The sequence below is a fragment of the Bombus bifarius genome, unplaced genomic scaffold (genome assembly GCF_011952205.1).
Source record: "Bombus bifarius isolate JDL3187 unplaced genomic scaffold, Bbif_JDL3187 scf7180000008203, whole genome shotgun sequence".
In the NCBI taxonomy this organism is placed as follows: domain Eukaryota; kingdom Metazoa; phylum Arthropoda; class Insecta; order Hymenoptera; family Apidae; genus Bombus; species Bombus bifarius.
Genome location: NW_022884507.1, coordinates 909,313 through 928,763, shown reverse-complemented (window position 1 = coordinate 928,763; position 19,451 = coordinate 909,313). Strand labels below are relative to the sequence as shown.

Below are 19,451 nucleotides of genomic sequence, written 5' to 3'. Positions count from 1 at the left end.
AAGCTTCAACCGATTGTCATACGAGTTACACGTGTTCTGGCGCAAGTAATACTGCATAACCCGTTCCAATGCATTAGCAGACTCCTCTTGGTTATTAAGAACGCCGCCAGCCTAATTGCACGTGTCAAGAATTTTCAAGTAATTAAGGTATATAGTGAACATTCATTTAATATTCAAATAAATAAGTACATATTCGATTTATATAAGAACTTTCATCGAGGGAATGTTAAAAAATAACGAATAATTTCGTATAAAAATTCAAATGCACTAAATAACGTATTAAATATATAACAAATACCCAGTAAAAGTAAGTTTACACAAACACAATCAATTTACACAAACGTCCTCAATTGAACTCGATTTATTTGAATTGCTACATTCTCAACCAATAAACTCACGAAATTTTAACTTTAATTTTAATTTTTCGAATATGCTCAAGCTGAAACATTACCCAACATTAAAAATTCGTTGAATTTGCCCTAGGTAAGTCTTAAAACTTCCGTCAATCCGCCTTTTTAATATATATCAGAGACCTGTTAAACTCGTGTCAAAAATCGAGCAAATGAGCGGTCGTTTGTAAGTATATGATACACGACGTTGCTATAAAAAAAGAATTGAACGCGGAAATTGAAATTCTCGCTGACCTTCCCGTAAGTACTTTTCTAGCCCTCGTTATACTTCATGTGTAAATGTCGTCCACGTGTGATCACGTATATCGGCGTACGTTTTACAAGTTCGAGGCTAAAATAAGTACTCAAGTAAGATGAAGCGTGGGCTGCTTCGCTTTTCAGGACACCTTGGATCCGACAGGAGATCGAGACAACACGACGCGGGTTTAAGTTTAGAGCAGAATCGTATGCTTCGCTGATCAATTGCGCAATTAAAGAGTGACCGAGTCCGAGAAACATACGACTGTTCGATAATGCGTGTTTGCCCATTCTTGAAACATTCCTGGATTAACAGTGATTTTTCGATACTCTTTACCGTAATTCGAACAGCAAAAGCGGAATTGAAATTTACAATTTCTTAGAAATTCGAAACTGAAAACGTTGAGATTACAAGAATTTTTGAAAATATAATTAATATCAATTATTTAAAAGATACCTGTTAAGTCGGAATATTTGGAAAAAGAAGTTATATTAAATAGCTACATTAATAATTAGCATTAAGATACATGAAATAACCATCTTAAATAGATTAATAAAAGTTCCAACACCGCCACTGGAACTTATTCTTATACATTAAAGGCGCCAAATATTTACAGAGTTTACACAATAAACTAAATATGATGCGTTTGCAAAGAGTTATCATTTAAAAGTTCTGAATTTATGAACAAATAATTGCTGTGTCAAGAATTATTATTTACAACAGGAAACTGACTTAAGTAGATCGCACGTGGCGACATCAACGTACTATAGTTACTATATGAAATTTTATTCGGCTATAGAACTGTACTAGTTCTGTCGATACAATGAATATATTATTTATTTCACATTATAAATGCTACCGCATGGCAAAACTTACGTCAACATATTACCCACTGTATTATTTTCCTTAATATCTTATAGAAAGATATATTGCATTTAAAGGATATTATAGTGTATCCATTTGTTTAACAAGTTATAATTCGAGTAAATAATAAAATATGATAGAAAATATAGTAAACTTGATCGTACTGATCAATCGACAATTTGACGATTCTTTATTGACAACTGCATATGCCACATACTAATTGTATTGTATTAAAGTTTAAAATGTAGGTTATATGTAAAATTTTGCTTCAGAAACTTTAAAGTTTTTTCATTTTAATCACATGATAGGTCGAATGAATTAAAGAATAAACAGTGATAACCGAAATGTTTCATCGAAACGTGCAATGCTTAGTTACCAAGTGAGAGGTACAATTATATATAGATACAATTATACGTATAGATATAGAACTACATAAATATTTTATATCATGTGATAACTCACCGATTTTACAGGATATCGTTACGATGCGGTTCCAATGATTTCAAAACAAATTCAAATGGACGACAAGATTCAGCGTTTTGTTTCTCTTGTCAATCACCTGAGTATCGAAGCTGTTTAAACGGTTCAGTTATAAAATCACTTTCGTAACGTGACGATTGAACTTACTCGGCAGCAGACTCTCAAACCGCGTTTCTGACCGGTGTCAGAGCAAACTCTCATAAACGTCACTTAGCGCGTGCAATAAGTCTTTATGATCGGCACACACGAATCGTTCGTATTTTCCAATCGAAACAACGAGTATTAAATCGTTTCATAGCGGGCAAACGACAATGGCACGGGCTGTTTGTGGATTTTTCAGTCACAACCACTTTTCATTCTAAATAATTTGAAAAAACGATCCAAATCTACCGGTGTCCGTACATCGACTAACGGCGATCGAGTACCGCCATGTTATCCCCCCTCATGGTTGCAAGCAACACGGTCGCGCGTGCGCAAATGCACGATTTTCTTGCACGCGCCTTGAGTTTCGACATTACGACAATCTCGATAACAAAAGCCACGGCACGTGCATCCCCACTTCGAATTGGATCTTCCGAAAGGTTCCGCGGGAAAGCAAAGCAGGACGCGCGTGCTTCATAGAATTTCGCCGCTTCACGCGCCTGTGAGGTGTCAAAACACGAGCCCTTGGCTCTAGAGCGCTTTCCCAGACTGAAAGGGCATTGACCCTTAAATAAAATCCGGACATGTTTTTTTAACCCGCAGATTTATGAAGCAGATTTTCCCAGAAATGAAAAATTATAATTTTAATATTGAAATTAATTTTCATATTGAAAAATAATAAACTTGCCTTTGGAAATATCCATCTTGAAAAAAGGTGGACATTCGATTACAAGTTCCACAATTTTATCTATTCTGCATATCAAGATGTCCTTAAAACAAAGAATAACTTGAAATTCATGAACTCATTAGCAACTTGAAATACATAGCTAATATCTTAACCTCTTAATCTACGATTTACGTTCAAGAATTTACGTTTGGTCCGATCATCTACTACGGGCTATGCCCGTAATATTTACGTTTGTCCCGATCATCGTACTTCGGGCTATGCCCGTAGTTGTAAGTTAAGGGGTTAATGTTGCTCTAGTTTGTTTTACATACGTATAATATTTATACTATTATGTGCACTGTATATATTTGTTCATGTATAATATTTGTTATAAGTTATTATATTCTAATGATAAATACTCTTACTATACTGGCGTACAAAATTAAAGGATCATTAAATTCTCGATGAAAAATTATCGATATCCAAATCGATGTAACTTTGTAAAAAAAATCACATGACATGGCTTGATTCATTTTAAACAACTAAAGCTTCAAGTTTACTCTTTCGTGACGCTGACTTCATTTTCTCAGACTATTATTTATTTTGAAAATTTTACATATACAAACGATTGCATGGAATTTAAAAAATTTTCTTCCGAGTTCATTTAAGATTCCTCCATAAAGCAATTTACAAACCTTTTACAATGACCTCAAAGAACTTGATGTACGATGTTTTTTACCATTTTATCGCACCTGAAATGAAAAGTGAGCCGCCGGTATTGGAATAACTCAAGGTACATTACAAAGAAGTGCATAGTCGGGCCTGTACTTCGTGTAGAGAGTGCATGTGTATGTTTAGTTTGTGAGTTCAATGTTTGCAAGTGTGCACGTAGTGTGTGTCTGTGTTATGCGCGTTCAATGATATTTCATAAAATTATGTTTTTCCAGACAGGGCACCAACATTCAAAAATTATGTAGAAAATACAATCAAATTTCTGAAAGATATTCATTTATGTATTTGTCTAATATCTTTGGAAATATTTAAAATAACATAGAAATAAAAACTCTCAAACATAGAGGAAAGGAAGGAGGAAAAGAATATAACTATATATTGAAGCTATAACTTAATACTGAGTAGGTACAATATTATGGACAAGAACTTGTATGGTTCCAATATGTTTGCAATAAGTATTCCTTTTGATTTCACAATTTCTCACAAATCTTGTTGGAAATTTTCCAAATTGAATACTAAATGTCAGAGTAATCAAAGAATTAAAGTTTCTCTGACGACACGTCGATTATGAACACCATGTCGATCTTATCAAAGAGATCCGGTAATTTTAACGACATATGAAAAGCATCGGTTTGTGGAACCGCATATCATCGTAGCGATGTCATTCCTTCCACATTGAGAAATCAGCTGTCGGTACGTTTTCCGGTTATTTCGAAAATGATGACCGTTAATATTCAGCTAACCGTACCAGGTAGTCCAGCTGTCTTTGAAAAAAAGAAAAAAAAGAGAGAGAGAGAAGAAAGAAGTAAACTGCTGTAAAGATAACTATTGTTGTTATTTATGATGTCGTTAAATTATAATACTTTACTGTATTGCTTTCTGTACTGTGATAAAGTAAATTATTGAACGTTCCTTTCTTAAAATTATCGTGTTTTGTTAATTTATTTTATTATACACAATTTATTTTCTAACAACAATTACATTTAGATCTGTCGTCGAAAATAGGATAGATCTTATATCTTAGATATTCTTAGAAACGATATTAAGGCGTTCTATTATTCTTACAATAGAATTTAAAACCGCACGTGTTCGTTTTGAAGTATTTGGCGCGTGTCTAATGTAGTCAAACGGCGTCACGGCATATTTTTCCGTGACTGACGCTACCAATAGGTCATGAGAAAAATCTCATACGTCATGAAAAGAATAGTAGAAATTAAAATAACAGTTCTCTCTCGCTCTTCTCCACCTCTCTTCCATTTTATCCATCTTTCTTTTTCTTTCATTTTACAGATGACTTAAAAACATGGGCATATTGCGCAATAAGAATTTTAACATGTTATTTAAACGACCGAAATTCTATAACATCGTCTGGCTAAAAAGAAGGTACGGAAATTTACTTCTAATTATACATTGTATACTGCTTACAATTTTTCAGCCATACCTGACTCGACCGTTCGATATATTTTTTTACTTTATGCTCTCACTTTCATTTTATGATGCTCCGTGTCATATTAGAAATAATATTTTTAAATGTTGCATGTTAAGTGCATTCATATTTAATACATTATACGTGACATACATGCGAAGAAATAACATTTTGTGTAATGTATGGTACATACATGATTTAAATATATTAGATATCCGGAATTATTAACGATAATACTCAAAATTCTTCGATTTTGTTGTAGTAAGTACAGAATATTAAAACCATTTAAACGCCTCTCGGTATCTTCCAGGAAGGTGGGAAACAAGGGTCGCGGTAATGATTTAATAGTGCGTATAAAGAGACATGTTTGAAAGTGAGAGAGAAATATTGATGTGTTGCGATTATAAGGAGAGAAACAGATAGAGCAGGTCAAAGAAAGAAGGGGAAGGAAGTCACACGTGTATCCAAGTTCCCCACTACCGTTTGTTTCTCGACTGAAAGGAGCGTCCTTCGGCAATCTTCCCATCCCTTCTGGTCCTCCGACCATTTTCGACCATCACAATGCCTCCCCCTCCCCCTCCCTCCCGCTGCGGCAGAGATCGCGAGGATCTGTAACCAATCAGGGTCATTTGCAATGCCTCTACGGCTTGCACACTTAATCTCGGTGCATATTATTAACTACTCACGCGTACAATACTGTGATCGTTTCGCTATCTACACATAGATCTAAAGTCAATACAGATGATTTATTAATAGATTGTGCATGTGAATAATATAGAACGTTTTAAATATATATATATATATATATATGTACGAGATATATATGTACGATGGAATATCTGGAATTACCAGTACGATAAGCTCATATTCCTTTAAAGTTGTTAAGCCGATGACTTCATTATAAATGAAACAATGCTCCAGCAGTTTATAAAGGCGAGATTATTGAATTTATTATGATTTAATAATTTTATTTATTATGATAAACCATTATTGTAATTATGTTCTTCTTATTTTATATATAGATCGTAAGTTTTACCATTGACTAAGAATAGGACGCTGTATACTCATCTGTGATTTGAACTACACAATATTAAGAAAGAAGTATATACATTCAATTTTATAATAATTTTCATAAATTTCATAACAATTTTACTGCTAGTATCTTGGTATAATGTTATTATTAATGTCAATATAAAAATCATTATGAATATACAATTAAAAGTGTAAAATTGCAGATTACATTGACAATTATTTAGATGTAATATGTATTTACACGCAAGAATTTAATGTACATAATATTATAGCATATATAATAGATATCATTTATTATGTAATATATTAGATATATCTCCAATATAAAGTGCAGTAGATAAAATCAATATTGTTGAAATAACCTATTTGATAGAATAATTACCCAATGATTAAAATTCTGTGTTTGACTTAAGTCTCAGCTCATTCAAAATTAATGTTTAAGAATTTTTATATATGAGTACATGCGTGTGATTTATCTTTTTTATATGTTAATAATATAATCAACTTTATCGACTATGCATATCATCATTTTGTGCAATGTTATTTCTTCTTCTGAAGAGGTCATTGAGTAATTATTTTGAGGATATTGCTGCCTATTTTAAACAAATAAATACTTTACTTTTATATTATCAGAATTTAACTTATTTATTTAAACACTTCAACATTTTAACGCGAATCTAAACTTTATAATAAACTTAGACAAAATTTTCCTCTGTGCTCGCCACGTCTCCGAACTCTTACCTCCAACTGTTTATTAGCAAAAATTTATGCTAATAACAAATTAGAATAATTGAAATATGTATGCAGTGTGATAAAATAATACATAGATAGTGAAGTAAAGTAAGTAATGAAGCGAACTTCAAAAGTATGCCATGCCAACTACAGGGCAAAGAAATTCCCTATCTTACCAACTAACGAAGAAACCTATTTTATTGAGATTTATCAATGGTACATAGAAGTAAATAGGTTCTTGTACTTCCATTACTATTTCCATTACGTTATCAATTCTTAGCGTTACCGTGTAGTGGTACACACTACAAAATGAATCATACGTAATTCAGTAAAATAATATAAACAAAAAAACGTTGTGCGTCTATTATTTCCTTATAAAACGAAAGAACTTTTGGGACAGTCTATTATTAGTATATTTCGTAGTATATAAGATTTATAATAATCGTATCAGTCTTATATTCTTCAATACTGAATACAAGGTTTTAAATATAAGTTCTTACTAATAGTTAAACATTCTATTCATTTCTTAAATCCATTTCTTTTTGGCATTAAGCAAATAGGGACAAGTCGAAATTATAGATTCGGTGTACTCTCAAATTTGAGTTACAGGGAGGACCACTGCTCGTAACTTGAACGAAATCCATTCGTTAGTCATGAATCTGGGCCTTTGTTAGCTCCCTTTTTTGTTAAGTCAATTTCAGTAACAACTCGATGCCGAAGACGCGTCGTGCTGGTCGTAAACATGAATTGCAGAAACTTGTTCGCGAACTATACGAATCCGCTGTCATAAACCGCTATCCTCTGGGAATCGTAGAACCGCTCAGAGTAATAGGAGACACTCGTATCGTAACGCCTGTCATAGAGAAGATGGAATCTCTTGATACGACCGGTGTATCAGAAATCCACACGGTAGCGTCTTCTCTAATTCCGCGGAAACTATAGCCGATCGGCGCACATCTCCTCATCCTCGAAGATTTTTACATAGACGACCCGACGTACGATATACATATATATCTTAGGCATCACAAAGCCCTGCTTTATGCCTATCACTAGGTACCCCGGTGTGTCTGAACTGTGAGATTCTTGGAGTCTTGGAAATAACATCATATGCCAGAAATTTCTTGGTTGAAATTTTTGGTGTCTCGAAAAATTTTTCGACCGCTTTTGCGAGTTTGTATCAGAAAAACATGATAACAAAGGAGGCAACACAACTTCACCTATTCTTGGAAGTGATATCATATTCAAAACTTTGAATTGTTTTTGTCATTTCGCATCAGGAGAACATGACAACGTAAAAGGTGGCAATTTTTCTGAATTTTTTATGGTTCACTTATTTTAATTTGTGAAAAAGACAAGGAAGGAAAGTGGGAGGTGGATAGAATTAAGGATAAATGATAAGATATTCGAATTCGCTTTAAAAAACCTATTTATTGATTAAATTAAAAAATTACACAATAATCTTTACAATTAAAGGTAATTCTATAGTGATTAACGTACTTAACCTTCTGTTATATATATATTAACAAATATAACTTAATTCTACCTTTAATAATGTATAATTCATACTTATTTTTTACAATATAATTATTATACAAACATATCTTTAAAACTACTATAGTCAGAACTCATTAAAATTAAAAAACATTAAGAATATAATAGGTTCTACACGAAATTACGATTCAATTGTATCATAATACGCTTGGAGTATAATTAAGGATATATTGCAAAAATATAGAATTCTATACTTCATGCACAAAATATCCTGTTCTGTACCTTATTTGTAATTTCATAGGGAAATTTAGTTTCAATTCAAACCACTATTATGCTGAATTGATAACGTTGTATGATCTCAAAACGTGAGACAGGAAAAAATAAAAAACGACAGAATGTCACATCTATTCTGTACCTCGTCGGTACTCACTACAATTCTTAAACTTATCACTCTAAATTGTAGAGGGCATAACAAAACGTATAATTTTTTACACTATCGGTATTTCAGTGACCACAGGTCACAGATGAAACATTACAAAGTCTCATAAAATGTTAGATCTATCTTTTAGCTTTTGTAACACTTGACCGCTTGGCGCAGCACTTGTACCAGGAGAAAACTTAACTTACGGGCGCGAGCGTAAGCACTGTGTGCACTCTCATTTCCTCTGATCTGTCATATGCCTATGACACTATGACTATGATCATGTACTACACTGTAAATGTAGTGTAGATGGAGTTACTTGTGTAGTGAAGTTTTGAGGTTATAGCAAGTTTCAGTAAGGACAACATTGCTAGTGTTATCGTAATATAGCATTATTTAGGTAAAGAATCGTCCTCTTATTCGGACGTAAAACAGACTTCTTAAATAAATTATGTGAGCAATTAGAGCTCGCTTGTTAATTCTATGTCGATGATATGTCGGCTTCAAGCAACGTTAAAACAATGCAGATGCACAGATTGGCCTACCTGGCCGTCTGACAAATATGAATTTATGAAATAATTTCATAACTTTAATAATCGATCATGGTCAAGGAAAAACCAAACTCAATCCGTATTTACGATTCAGAAGGTTATAGACGTAGAGCTGCATGTATCTGCGTCAAAAACGATCTGGAAGATGAGGTAAGCCAGCAGATGGCAGTTGATATTATTCCCTTTATTAATAGAGTATATTTATTTTAATATCAATTATATTTTATTTTTATTATATAAAATAAATAGAAATTACACTTTTATATAATTTATAATGTAGGTACTCTTGGTTACATCCAGTCGAAGACCTGATAGTTGGATAGTACCTGGTGGGGGTGTTGAACCAGAAGAAGAACCTGCAGTAACGGCATTAAGAGAAGTTCGAGAAGAGGCTGGTGTTTTAGGACATTTAGGCAGATGTCTTGGCATATTCGAGGTGCTAATGTGCTCATATATAGAACACAATTACTTGCATAAATATAATGAAAACGCAACTAATGTATTCTAAGAATAGAGTTGCCCAAAGAAGTATGAATGGTCAAAATAACTTTTCTTTATAGAATGTGGAACATAAACATAGAACACAAGTATGGGTTATGCAGGTAACCGAGGAGCTGCCAGAATGGGAAGATTCACGTGCTATTGGTCGAAAGCGAAAGTGGTTCTCTATACCAGAGGCCTTGCTTCAGCTTGCTCAGCACAAGCCCGTCCAGCGTTCTTATATACACAGCCTCCACAATACTAATCCTCGACATAATCCCAATATTTCACCATCTCATCATTCACATACCACTGTAACATCTATTCAGCTAATGAATAATTCTAGTAACAATCCTCACCTTAACAAACACAGCTAATATTAAATACCATCCATTTGCGTGAATAATTACTATCAAGCGTTAGATATTTGTTGCTGCTCCTTTCCTTTCGTACAGTTACAGCAATTACCATATATAAAGTTGTATTTTATATGTAAAATGACACCATTTGTATATTCTCCTTTCCTTTTCTTTTTTCATTCTTCTCTGTTTGTTATTTGTAGTACAATTGCAGTGGATCTTGTTATTATAACTACTAGTACTACTATTATACATTTACTACCATTATTACTATTACTACTACTACTATTGTCATTGATACTGCTATTCTACTATTAATACTACTATTATTACAAATACTATTATTATTATTATAATAGCAATCATTATTATTATTATTGTCTTTGCTATTATCGACGTTATAGTTATTCACATAAATTAGTTAATAAACTGGTCCATAAAGGAGCAGTTTCTTCAATTTAGTTCTCATTTTTGTCATAATTTTGTGGAGAAAATAATGCTTATACTTCATATATAAATAAGCACATAATTTTCATACGTAAAGTGGATGGTGTTTTATGCAAAAGGAAAGAAATTCCACAATTAGAACATTTCTCTCATGTTGTTTAAATATATTCAAAGTATATTATAAACATCATAATGAAACATATCTGTATCTGAACAGTTTGTTTTGAAAAAGAGTTTTGTTGATATGTGATAAGAATAACAACTTAAATTTATTTATATGACAATTATAACATTTTACATGGTCACTATATTAGTTTACAAACTGAATTGTTTCCAGAATTACACTAGGGATTGTTTAGAATATATGTTCAAAGAAAGTAAAATTTTTCTCTATATAAATCATTAAAAAAGGCTAATATGAAAACTATTTGATGTAAAACGAAATATAAATACGTGGGAACACTACAAATTTTGTAGATTTTCTTTTATGCAATTATGTATTTAAATTTTGTATAACTTTCTAAATGTCAGCAGTTAAATATTATAATTTCACAGTTATTGTCATTAATTTGCATTGTTGCAAATTGATTCGCACAAAAAGTTGTCAATAAACCACAGTAAAAAATATTGTAAAAATTTTAGTACATAGAATAGTTATTTTAATGAATATGTGTACATATTTGGTGGTACCGATACGAATGTATAATCAGAGATGAGTCGGGAGATCATCAGAGCAATGTTAAAAAAGTCTGCCAAAAATGGACACTAAAAATAAGAGCCTCTTGTGGCCAATAGCTGCACTATCGTCCCCGGTGGTTTTGGAGAAACGTGCTAATGCACGGCGCGAAGAGAAATGTGCTACAATGCGACGTGCAACTGTACGACTCAACTCGTACCTCGTACCGGTGAAAAATGAGAAGTCGCGCATGTCGTAATTCGTAATCATGCACGTAACGTGACGTAACTATAAAGTGGCAGTGGGGATAATCCGATAATGTGATATCATGTGCCATATGCATAAAAATAAGCAAATACTTGTATGTATTAAGTACACGTAAAAGACAAATACTAGATTTCTTATGCATAACCTTTTACTAGTACTAGGTATTAAATGATAGTAAATCCTAAGTAAATACCATTTCTAGTAAATACTTTATCTTTTACGCACACGGAACCGAGTATTTATTTGAAGAATCACTAGTAAAAGCTTTTACTTTTATGCATAACTTTTTGCTAGTATTTGGTAGTAAATGATGGTAAATTTTAAGTAAATACTATTTCTAGTAAATACTTCATCCTTTATGCACACGGAACCGAGTATTTCTTTGAAGAATCACTAGTAAAAGCTTTTACTTGCCTTTATACATATAATCCTATGTATCCAAAAAGGGGGAATTCTTACAGCAACGCAAATAGAGGAGAAACGCACGCACGGCAACGGAGCACTGCCAGAGTAAACATAGACAGCCAGCCTTAAGTATGTAGTACATACCATATACTAGGGCATTTATTAACATATTTTATAAATTACGTGCTTTCCATTGCTTTTATTTTCTAGTTAATTTATTATAAATCTATTATTCCATTTGTATCATGTATGCATTGCAATGAAATAACCGAAATAAAGTGAAATTTGTTATAATTATCTAATAAATATGTTAAATAGATATACTAATACTTATGTTCGCCACTTGTAGATAAATTCGTTTCCTATTTTTTTACAAAATTTAACGATTATTAATAGAAAACTAAATTTAAAGAAAAGTACGTAGTTTCGCCGTGCTGGTCTGAAGGAGGTTGATTATTTCAACAGTGTTTTCAGAGAGAGACTTTTGTATAATAATTATATTTATAAATTAGATATATGTACAAGGTACAAATTTAGAAAAAACATATTTAAAAAGAAAAAAATTGTTGTAATTATATTTCGTTCTCAATTGGTTCTATTGGTGAATTTAAATAACTTTCATCTATCCGGTATATAAACATTTAGATGATTTTTTTCGAACGAAAATGTTATTACATTTGCTTTAAGTGAAAAATGATTATATAGTATGTAAATAATACTACTATTAACGCCTTTTTCAAACATTTACATTTTTTAATTCATATTTTTGTGAAATTGTAGAACCATTACGTTTTCTAAGATTTCGGTGATCTTTGTTATATAATATTATATATATATTATATATATATTATATATTGTATGTTATTATATAATATATTTCTTATATATTATTATATATTATATAATATATGCTTTATTGATATAAATTCAAATCCATAAGCATTGGCGGCAACCGACGATTTCCCTACTCTCTATTACTCTTTAATACAACGTATAACCTATAAAGTGTTTCTCAGATATTGTTTCATTCACGTGCTCCGAATCTGTGTTGCGAGAGGTAATTTATAGAATTTTTTATATTAACGATAAATTTGTTAACACTTATATTTTGTAACACACAAATTTTTTCAAATAATATGTTGAACTAACATATTATGTTAGAAATGTTAATATCAAAAAATATTCATTATATTTATATACATACATATATAGCTTTATTGCATACTAAGGTTAGATTACTCGCATATGTATTTGATTATTTAAATTTTTCTTTATTTCTAATTATAGATGTATTTTTATTAAGATGACTATTTTCTATAAAGAAATTTCTAAAGAAATGGAGTATGAACAAATGAGTGAAGTTGATGAGGATATGGAAGAAAGAAGCACTGATAGTAATGAAGAGGATTCTATTGCAAGTGATGAAGTAGAAAATAATAAATCTAAAATATATCTTCCTGGAAAGTCTTTAGAATGTGGAGAAGAACTTATTGTGGACAAGACAGCATATCGAATGTTACATCATGCCCAATCCGGAGCTCCGTGTCTTAGTTTTGATATTATTTTAGATGACTTGGGTAATAATAGAGAAGATTACCCATTGAATATATATCTTGTGGCTGGAACTCAAGCTGCCAAGACACATGTTAACAATCTCCTTGTTATGAAAATGAAAAATCTATGTGGTATAGAAGATAATTCTGATGATGAATCAGATGATGATGAATTACATAGCGAAAGTGATACGAATATACCAATTTTGTCTGTTGCACCAATCAAGCATCAAGGTTGTGTTAATAGAGTTAGGTAAATATATATTTTTATTGCCTTTTAATAACCATAATACCAGTTACCAACATAAAGTTACCAATAATGTAAATTTCCAATATAAATAATTTAAAAAAATAACATTTATTGGTTGTTAAAATGTGTTTATTTATTTCAATAGATATAAAAGAATTGGTAATAAAGCTCTGGCAGCAAGTTGGAGTGAATTAGGACGTGTACATATTTGGGATTTGGATAAACAATTAAATGCACTTGATAATGATGAATTGCTACGTGCATATAATAAGGAGTCTAAAAAAAATGATGGGAACATCAAACCATTATTTAGTTTTAAAGGACATCTTTCAGAAGGATATGGACTTGATTGGTGTCCAACACAAGTAGGCATGTTAGCTTCTGGTGATTGCAAGGGTAACATTCATATATGGCATTTTAATAATTCTTCAACTTGGCATGTGGATCAACGACCTTATAATTCACATGCACCATACAGTGTTGAAGATATTCAGTGGTCACCTAATGAAAGACATGTACTTGCTTCATGTTCTGTTGATAAAAGGTATGATCTTAATTAAATTTCTAATAATTTTCTATTAGGTTAACATACGTTTTATTATTTACTTTAATACCATAACTAATATCAAGTTTTTAATATACTTTTGTAATTATACTGTAACTTTAACAGTATCAAAATTTGGGATACAAGAGCAAGTCCACAATCTGCATGCATGTTAACAGCAGCTAGTACACATACTGCTGATGTTAATGTTATTTCATGGAATTGTAAAGAAAGTCAGTTTCTTGTATCTGGTGGTGATGATGGCTTGGTTTGTATATGGGATTTGCGCCAGTTTAGTGCTAATAATACAAGAGTATCAGCCATATTTAAGCAACACACTGCACCTGTTACAACAGTAGAATGGCACCCTCAAGAGGCTACTGTATTTGCTTCTGGTGGAGCTGATGATCAAATTGCTCAGTGGGATTTATCAATAGAAGTCGATCCATCAGAAGAGATAGAAGACAGTGAATTAAAGGAACTTCCACCACAATTGTTATTTATACATCAAGGTCAAACTGATATAAAAGAATTGCATTGGCATCCTCAATGTCCTGGTACTGTAATATCAACGGCACATTCAGGATTTAATGTATTTCGTACAATTAGTGTATAATCTGTCCAATAAAATATTTTTTTAATATATTATTTTAAAATTTTTGTATCTTGTAATAACATGCTCATAAATACCTCCATTTTAGCTACAATGCAATAAAATTAGAAATGTTTGGTGCCATTTAAAAAACATTGATGATTTCGAAATTCCGTAAAAATATGACACATAAGAAAATCTTTTCTCACCATTATATATATGTAAGCTTTCAAATAATTTAGTTTTTCCTCAATAGTTTTTTGATATAAAGACAAATAAGAAAGACATTCTTCCTGTTATCCTGTTTCTCGTGGCTCATCTTGTATATTACATATTTCAAAGTGGTTTCAAATGTCAAAAATGTCATTTTTTTGCATCATAAATAAATGAGAGATACAGTGACGAGCAAAAGTGTAAACACACTCCTCTGATTTTATGTAAAAGGCGATACTACGACTAATTTTTCAAGTGATCGGTAAAGATTAGGTAACAGTAACTACAAGCTGCGTCTGATTAACGAAATGTAATAGTTCATTTTTATTAACATTAATAATGTACAGAACATTTTACAAAAATGGACATCTCAAACCATGTTTACAGTTTTGCATTTTAATTATACTCATTGAATTAAGGTTTCAACCTGGTATTTCATCCACTTTCCTTTACTTTTTTATAATGCTTTTAATCTACGAGGCATACTGTCAATTAAATTTTTAATTATATATATTTTATTTCATGTATACATACATATAATACATAGAATATAAAATATAATTTATTTATATATAAGATTCAATGATAACAGATGTCTTATTGTCGGTCTACCATGAGGGCAATTCCAAGGATTTTCCATTTCTGCCATTTGAGTAATTAATTTATGCATGTCATTGTTATTAAGAGCCGTACCTATCATAACTGCCTTGCGACAAGCTTTTGATGCTAGCATTTGTCTTACACGACTTGGGCGAAATGTACTATTTTTTTGGTTTTCTATACCACCTTCTCTAATAAGAAAAATCAATTCTTCGATGTCATCTTGTCCAAATTGCCAATGACCACTTACTGGTATACCTGTAAGTTGCACACGATGACCAGATTCACCTAAACCAAAATATTTTGAACTATATTTATTTATATTTGAATAAATTAAAAATATATTATACATTCTTTCAAAAGTACTAATTACTTATGACAATTAAAACATTTTTTAGTTTATTTTGTTCACCTTCAGAATCTATTTTAAAAAAAAAACCATTATCTTCAAACGTTTTTTGATGTTCAATTAATATTGTCTCATTAAGTGGAGAAATATTTAAAAATTTAGGAATAATTAATTTTTGGGTTCGTAATTGAGTTTCATTATTAAGCTTCTCAAAACGATATTTTTCATCGGTAGCATGTTGATCAATAATGAAAAGATCTTCTTTCAAACGTGTTATTATAAAACCAAGATTAAACTGACCTATAATTTCCATCTGTAAAATATTCTTTTTATAGAAACTGTATAAGAAAATAACTATCATGTTAAACTTATAAGATAATAAAATACAAAATAATACATGATGTGCTAAAAAATTAAAACTTATAGAATCCAATAATTCAGTAAAATATAAATAACCTGGAAAAAAGAATCTTTTGTTAATTGTTTTTTTAATTCACTTTCAGCATTTGAATTTTGATCCATCTGTGCCTTAAACTTGATCCGTGTACTTGAAATCACACATTTTGATAAAAGATTTTGCTTTTCTTGAAGTTGTTGTTTTATTGCCAGAATGCTAATTGTCATTTGTACGCTATCTAATATTTTTGTTTTATTTGTTATATTATTTTGTACATTATCATTATCATTATCATATTGAATAGTCTTATTTTTATTAATGTGTTGTATATTTTGTTTTTCTGTATGTTCTATTTTTGATATTGTATTTAAATTGTGAAATCTTTTGATTGGTCGATCAGCATTTGTAGGTGAAATTGTTCTTTTTACACCAAAACTTAATTCTGGTACAGGGTTTACAGTCAAATTTCCTTGTAATTTGTCCCATCTAGATGATAAATTATATTTTAAAGTTGCTAAAATTAAATTTTCTTGTGTACAGAAGATGATTCTCTTATTTGGAGTTACGTTAATATCAGTTGAGTGTTTATTTAACTTCAAATTTAAAAAAATAAATGGATATTGTTTATTATTATATTTATGATAAATTTGATTTATTAATTTACTGACTTTTGTCAGATCACATGGTCGACCATTTACATAAAAAAATTGTCTATCAGGAGCAGAACGTCCAACATCATGATCACAGCTGCTAATGTAGCAATCCCATTCAAAATCCACAACTACATTACTTGATAAGTTATATTCTTGCAATGTTGCTTCATCAGGAGGTAACAGTTCAATTTTAATAAGTCCATTTGAAGATTTTTTGCCAAATATTAAATTAATATTGCTTAAAATATTACTGGGACTAACAGTATTGATTACAAGATTAGGGGATTTGTCTGATACACAATTGGAGCATGTTATTTTTGTATTAGTAGAAACTAAGCAATAGCTATATAGTACTTGAATAGCTCGAATATATTCCTTTTTAAGATTTCTTTGAAATTCTTTTGCTCTAACAGAAAGGCACTTAAATATATCTTTTATATGCACAGTAGTTCCTATTTCTCTTGCACATGGTTCCTTTTTTTGCAGTGCACCATTGTGATCAAATTGTAATTTAAAACCATGTTCGCTTGTAGAATGTCTTGTAACAATACTTAAGTCAGCTAAAGAACAAAGTGAACTAAGAGCTTCTCCTCGAAATCCAAACGTGCTCACTTCTGTTAAATCTGAGAATTCTCGAAGTTTAGAAGTATAATGCTTCAGTCCTGATGAAAGAAAAATATATGTAAATATTACTTAACTATTTTGGAATTTCTCTTCTATATTAAATATACACAGATATATGAATGCATATATGTACCTAATCCTTCAAAATCTTGTTCTAAAACACCACTTCCATTATCACTGACGCTGATACATGTCTTTCCATAATCTTTCAATTTAATATCAATTAATGTAGCACCACTATCTAAACTATTTTCTACTAGTTCTTTGACAGCAGTTGCAAGATCAAATATTACCTAGTAAAATTTTTTATGTATACATGCATACATATATATATTACCTAACTATTATTGTATATCATATATATAAGAATATATATGAGAAGTAAATATGGGAATTGACAAAATTTATTAAGGCTTGCATGAAGCTATGAGAATTCTGTCTGGAGGACTAACATGGGCAATATTAAATCAAGCTAAAACTAAAGAAACTTCAGGAAACAGATAAGACTAACAATTAAATTAGTAGAACTTGTCAAATCTGAAATACACTATACTATATTTCAATATATTATATTGTGATATGTATGCTGTATTATATCATATTATGTTAATCGATAATATATTATGTATCATGTTATATTTTGCTATATTGTATTATGATTATATAAAATATAGATGTTTCTAACAGAGACTGTAGTAGCTTTTAAGCCTCATTATAATGAACAAATAATAATAATTATTAATACCATAGTTAAATAATGTAATTATTTAATAAACTTAAATCGATAATACGTTATTACCTACTACTTAATAAGCAATAGATTTAAAAGCACAATTATACCATATAAAGAATATCTTATTTAATTTGAATCAAGTTGAATTACTTAAAAAGTATCAGTATTCTACAAAAACGTGATTAAAAAAGATTGTTCTTATACAATATAACCAAAATCATATATACTATGTTTGAAACATTTTTCAATGTTATTTAAAAATTGGCATCATATTAAAATATTTAGCTGTTCATAACTACGATACTCCATGCTCTATACCGACATTTTTATGATATAATTATAATTATAAAAGAAATATTATGTTATAGTAATTAAGATATAGACGTGAAAGTAGGGTAACCTTATACATTTTAATAAATAACTAAGAATAATAGAACATATATTTATTTGCTAAAAAATAATTAATATTACATATTGAATATATAACGTTGATGTATAAAGGTTGAATATTAGTATACTCGTAGGTTAACCTCACCTGACCAGAACAAATTTGATGAATTGTTTGTTTACTTATAACATTAATCTTCTTCGATTTTTCCGACGATGATATTGGTTCATCCATCACCAATACATGTGAAGGTAAATGAAAACTGAATTAGTTATCTATTGTCTACGTCGTAGGAACATCTGTACCTACTTACATTGTAGCTGTAAAGTATTATAGAAAAGTCAATAATTTTATGTTTTGACAATGTTTCAATATAAAAACTTTATTTTTTAAGTAAGAATTAACGTGTAATATTTTAAATATTTTAAATATTTTAAATTATTTTCAAATAACTTGTGTTTATAATATTCTCATATTTGATTGGATATGACGAAATGGAAATGTTAAGTAAGTAAAACTAACCACATATTATGGCGCGATATTTGATGTTTATCTCCTAATAATATAACAATCTTCTAATATACAAAAATACGGATAACTTTGTAGTAAAATAATAATTGCTGCATAGAGAAAAAGATAAATTTGTTAAATCTCTACAATAGTAAGAAATAAAATTAAAACGAATTAATTACAATTTTGTTCTTCTCTACGAAGATATACATTTTATAATCAATTT

The 19,451-nt window shown here is 30.4% G+C and overlaps 3 protein-coding genes across 6 annotated transcripts; 2 read left to right on the top strand and 1 right to left on the bottom strand.

Moving 5' to 3' along the window:
* Positions 1 to 8,882: 8,882 nt before the first annotated feature.
* Positions 8,883 to 10,163, top strand: LOC117210401 (diphosphoinositol polyphosphate phosphohydrolase 1). The gene is made up of 3 exons (XM_033453396.1): positions 8,883 to 9,335; positions 9,466 to 9,621; positions 9,746 to 10,163. The coding sequence occupies exons 1-3, from the start codon at positions 9,237 to 9,239 to the stop codon at positions 10,040 to 10,042; spliced, it is 552 nt and encodes a 183-aa protein (XP_033309287.1). The 5' UTR covers positions 8,883 to 9,236; the 3' UTR covers positions 10,043 to 10,163.
* A 1,322-nt stretch (positions 10,164 to 11,485) lies between these two features.
* Positions 11,486 to 14,814, top strand: LOC117210400 (glutamate-rich WD repeat-containing protein 1). Of its 2 annotated transcripts, none has more exons than XM_033453395.1 (4): positions 11,486 to 11,508; positions 13,107 to 13,625; positions 13,768 to 14,166; positions 14,293 to 14,814. In XM_033453395.1, the coding sequence occupies exons 2-4, from the start codon at positions 13,123 to 13,125 to the stop codon at positions 14,780 to 14,782; spliced, it is 1,392 nt and encodes a 463-aa protein (XP_033309286.1). In that variant the 5' UTR covers positions 11,486 to 11,508; positions 13,107 to 13,122; the 3' UTR covers positions 14,783 to 14,814. The 2 variants fall into 2 exon arrangements, with proteins under 2 accessions (XP_033309286.1, XP_033309285.1); XM_033453394.1 differs by lacking the exon at positions 11,486 to 11,508 and adding an exon at positions 12,780 to 12,876.
* Positions 14,815 to 15,266: 452 nt separating this feature from the next.
* Positions 15,267 to 19,137, bottom strand: LOC117210399 (mismatch repair endonuclease PMS2). Of its 3 annotated transcripts, none has more exons than XM_033453390.1 (5): positions 18,863 to 19,137; positions 17,728 to 17,887; positions 16,377 to 17,632; positions 15,945 to 16,233; positions 15,267 to 15,859 (listed from the first exon to the last, which is right to left on the bottom strand). In XM_033453390.1, the coding sequence occupies exons 1-5, from the start codon at positions 18,947 to 18,949 to the stop codon at positions 15,534 to 15,536; spliced, it is 2,118 nt and encodes a 705-aa protein (XP_033309281.1). In that variant the 5' UTR covers positions 18,950 to 19,137; the 3' UTR covers positions 15,267 to 15,533. The 3 variants fall into 3 exon arrangements, with proteins under 3 accessions (XP_033309281.1, XP_033309284.1, XP_033309282.1); XM_033453393.1 differs by having other exon boundaries at positions 15,267 to 15,829; positions 15,984 to 16,233; XM_033453391.1 differs by having other exon boundaries at positions 15,984 to 16,233; positions 18,863 to 19,136.
* Positions 19,138 to 19,451: the final 314 nt, after the last annotated feature.

Excerpts from the sequence above, each read along its gene's own strand:
- LOC117210401 (XM_033453396.1), top strand. The coding sequence starts at position 9,237 with ATGGTCAAGGAAAAACCAAACTCAATCCGTATTTACGATTCAGAAGGT. Across the intron at positions 9,336-9,465 it reads AAAACGATCTGGAAGATGAG|GTACTCTTGGTTACATCCAG; the intron begins GTAAGCCAGCAG and ends TTTATAATGTAG. Across the intron at positions 9,622-9,745 it reads GATGTCTTGGCATATTCGAG|AATGTGGAACATAAACATAG; the intron begins GTGCTAATGTGC and ends TTTTCTTTATAG.
- LOC117210400 (XM_033453395.1), top strand. The coding sequence starts at position 13,123 with ATGACTATTTTCTATAAAGAAATTTCTAAAGAAATGGAGTATGAACAA. Across the intron at positions 13,626-13,767 it reads GGTTGTGTTAATAGAGTTAG|ATATAAAAGAATTGGTAATA; the intron begins GTAAATATATAT and ends TTATTTCAATAG. Across the intron at positions 14,167-14,292 it reads TCATGTTCTGTTGATAAAAG|TATCAAAATTTGGGATACAA; the intron begins GTATGATCTTAA and ends TAACTTTAACAG.
- LOC117210399 (XM_033453390.1), bottom strand. The coding sequence starts at position 18,949 with ATGGATGAACCAATATCATCGTCGGAAAAATCGAAGAAGATTAATGTT. Across the intron at positions 16,234-16,376 it reads CAAAAGATTCTTTTTTCCAG|ATGGAAATTATAGGTCAGTT; the intron begins GTTATTTATATT and ends AATATTTTACAG. Across the intron at positions 15,860-15,944 it reads AAATGTTTTAATTGTCATAA|GTGAATCTGGTCATCGTGTG; the intron begins GTAATTAGTACT and ends ATTTTGGTTTAG.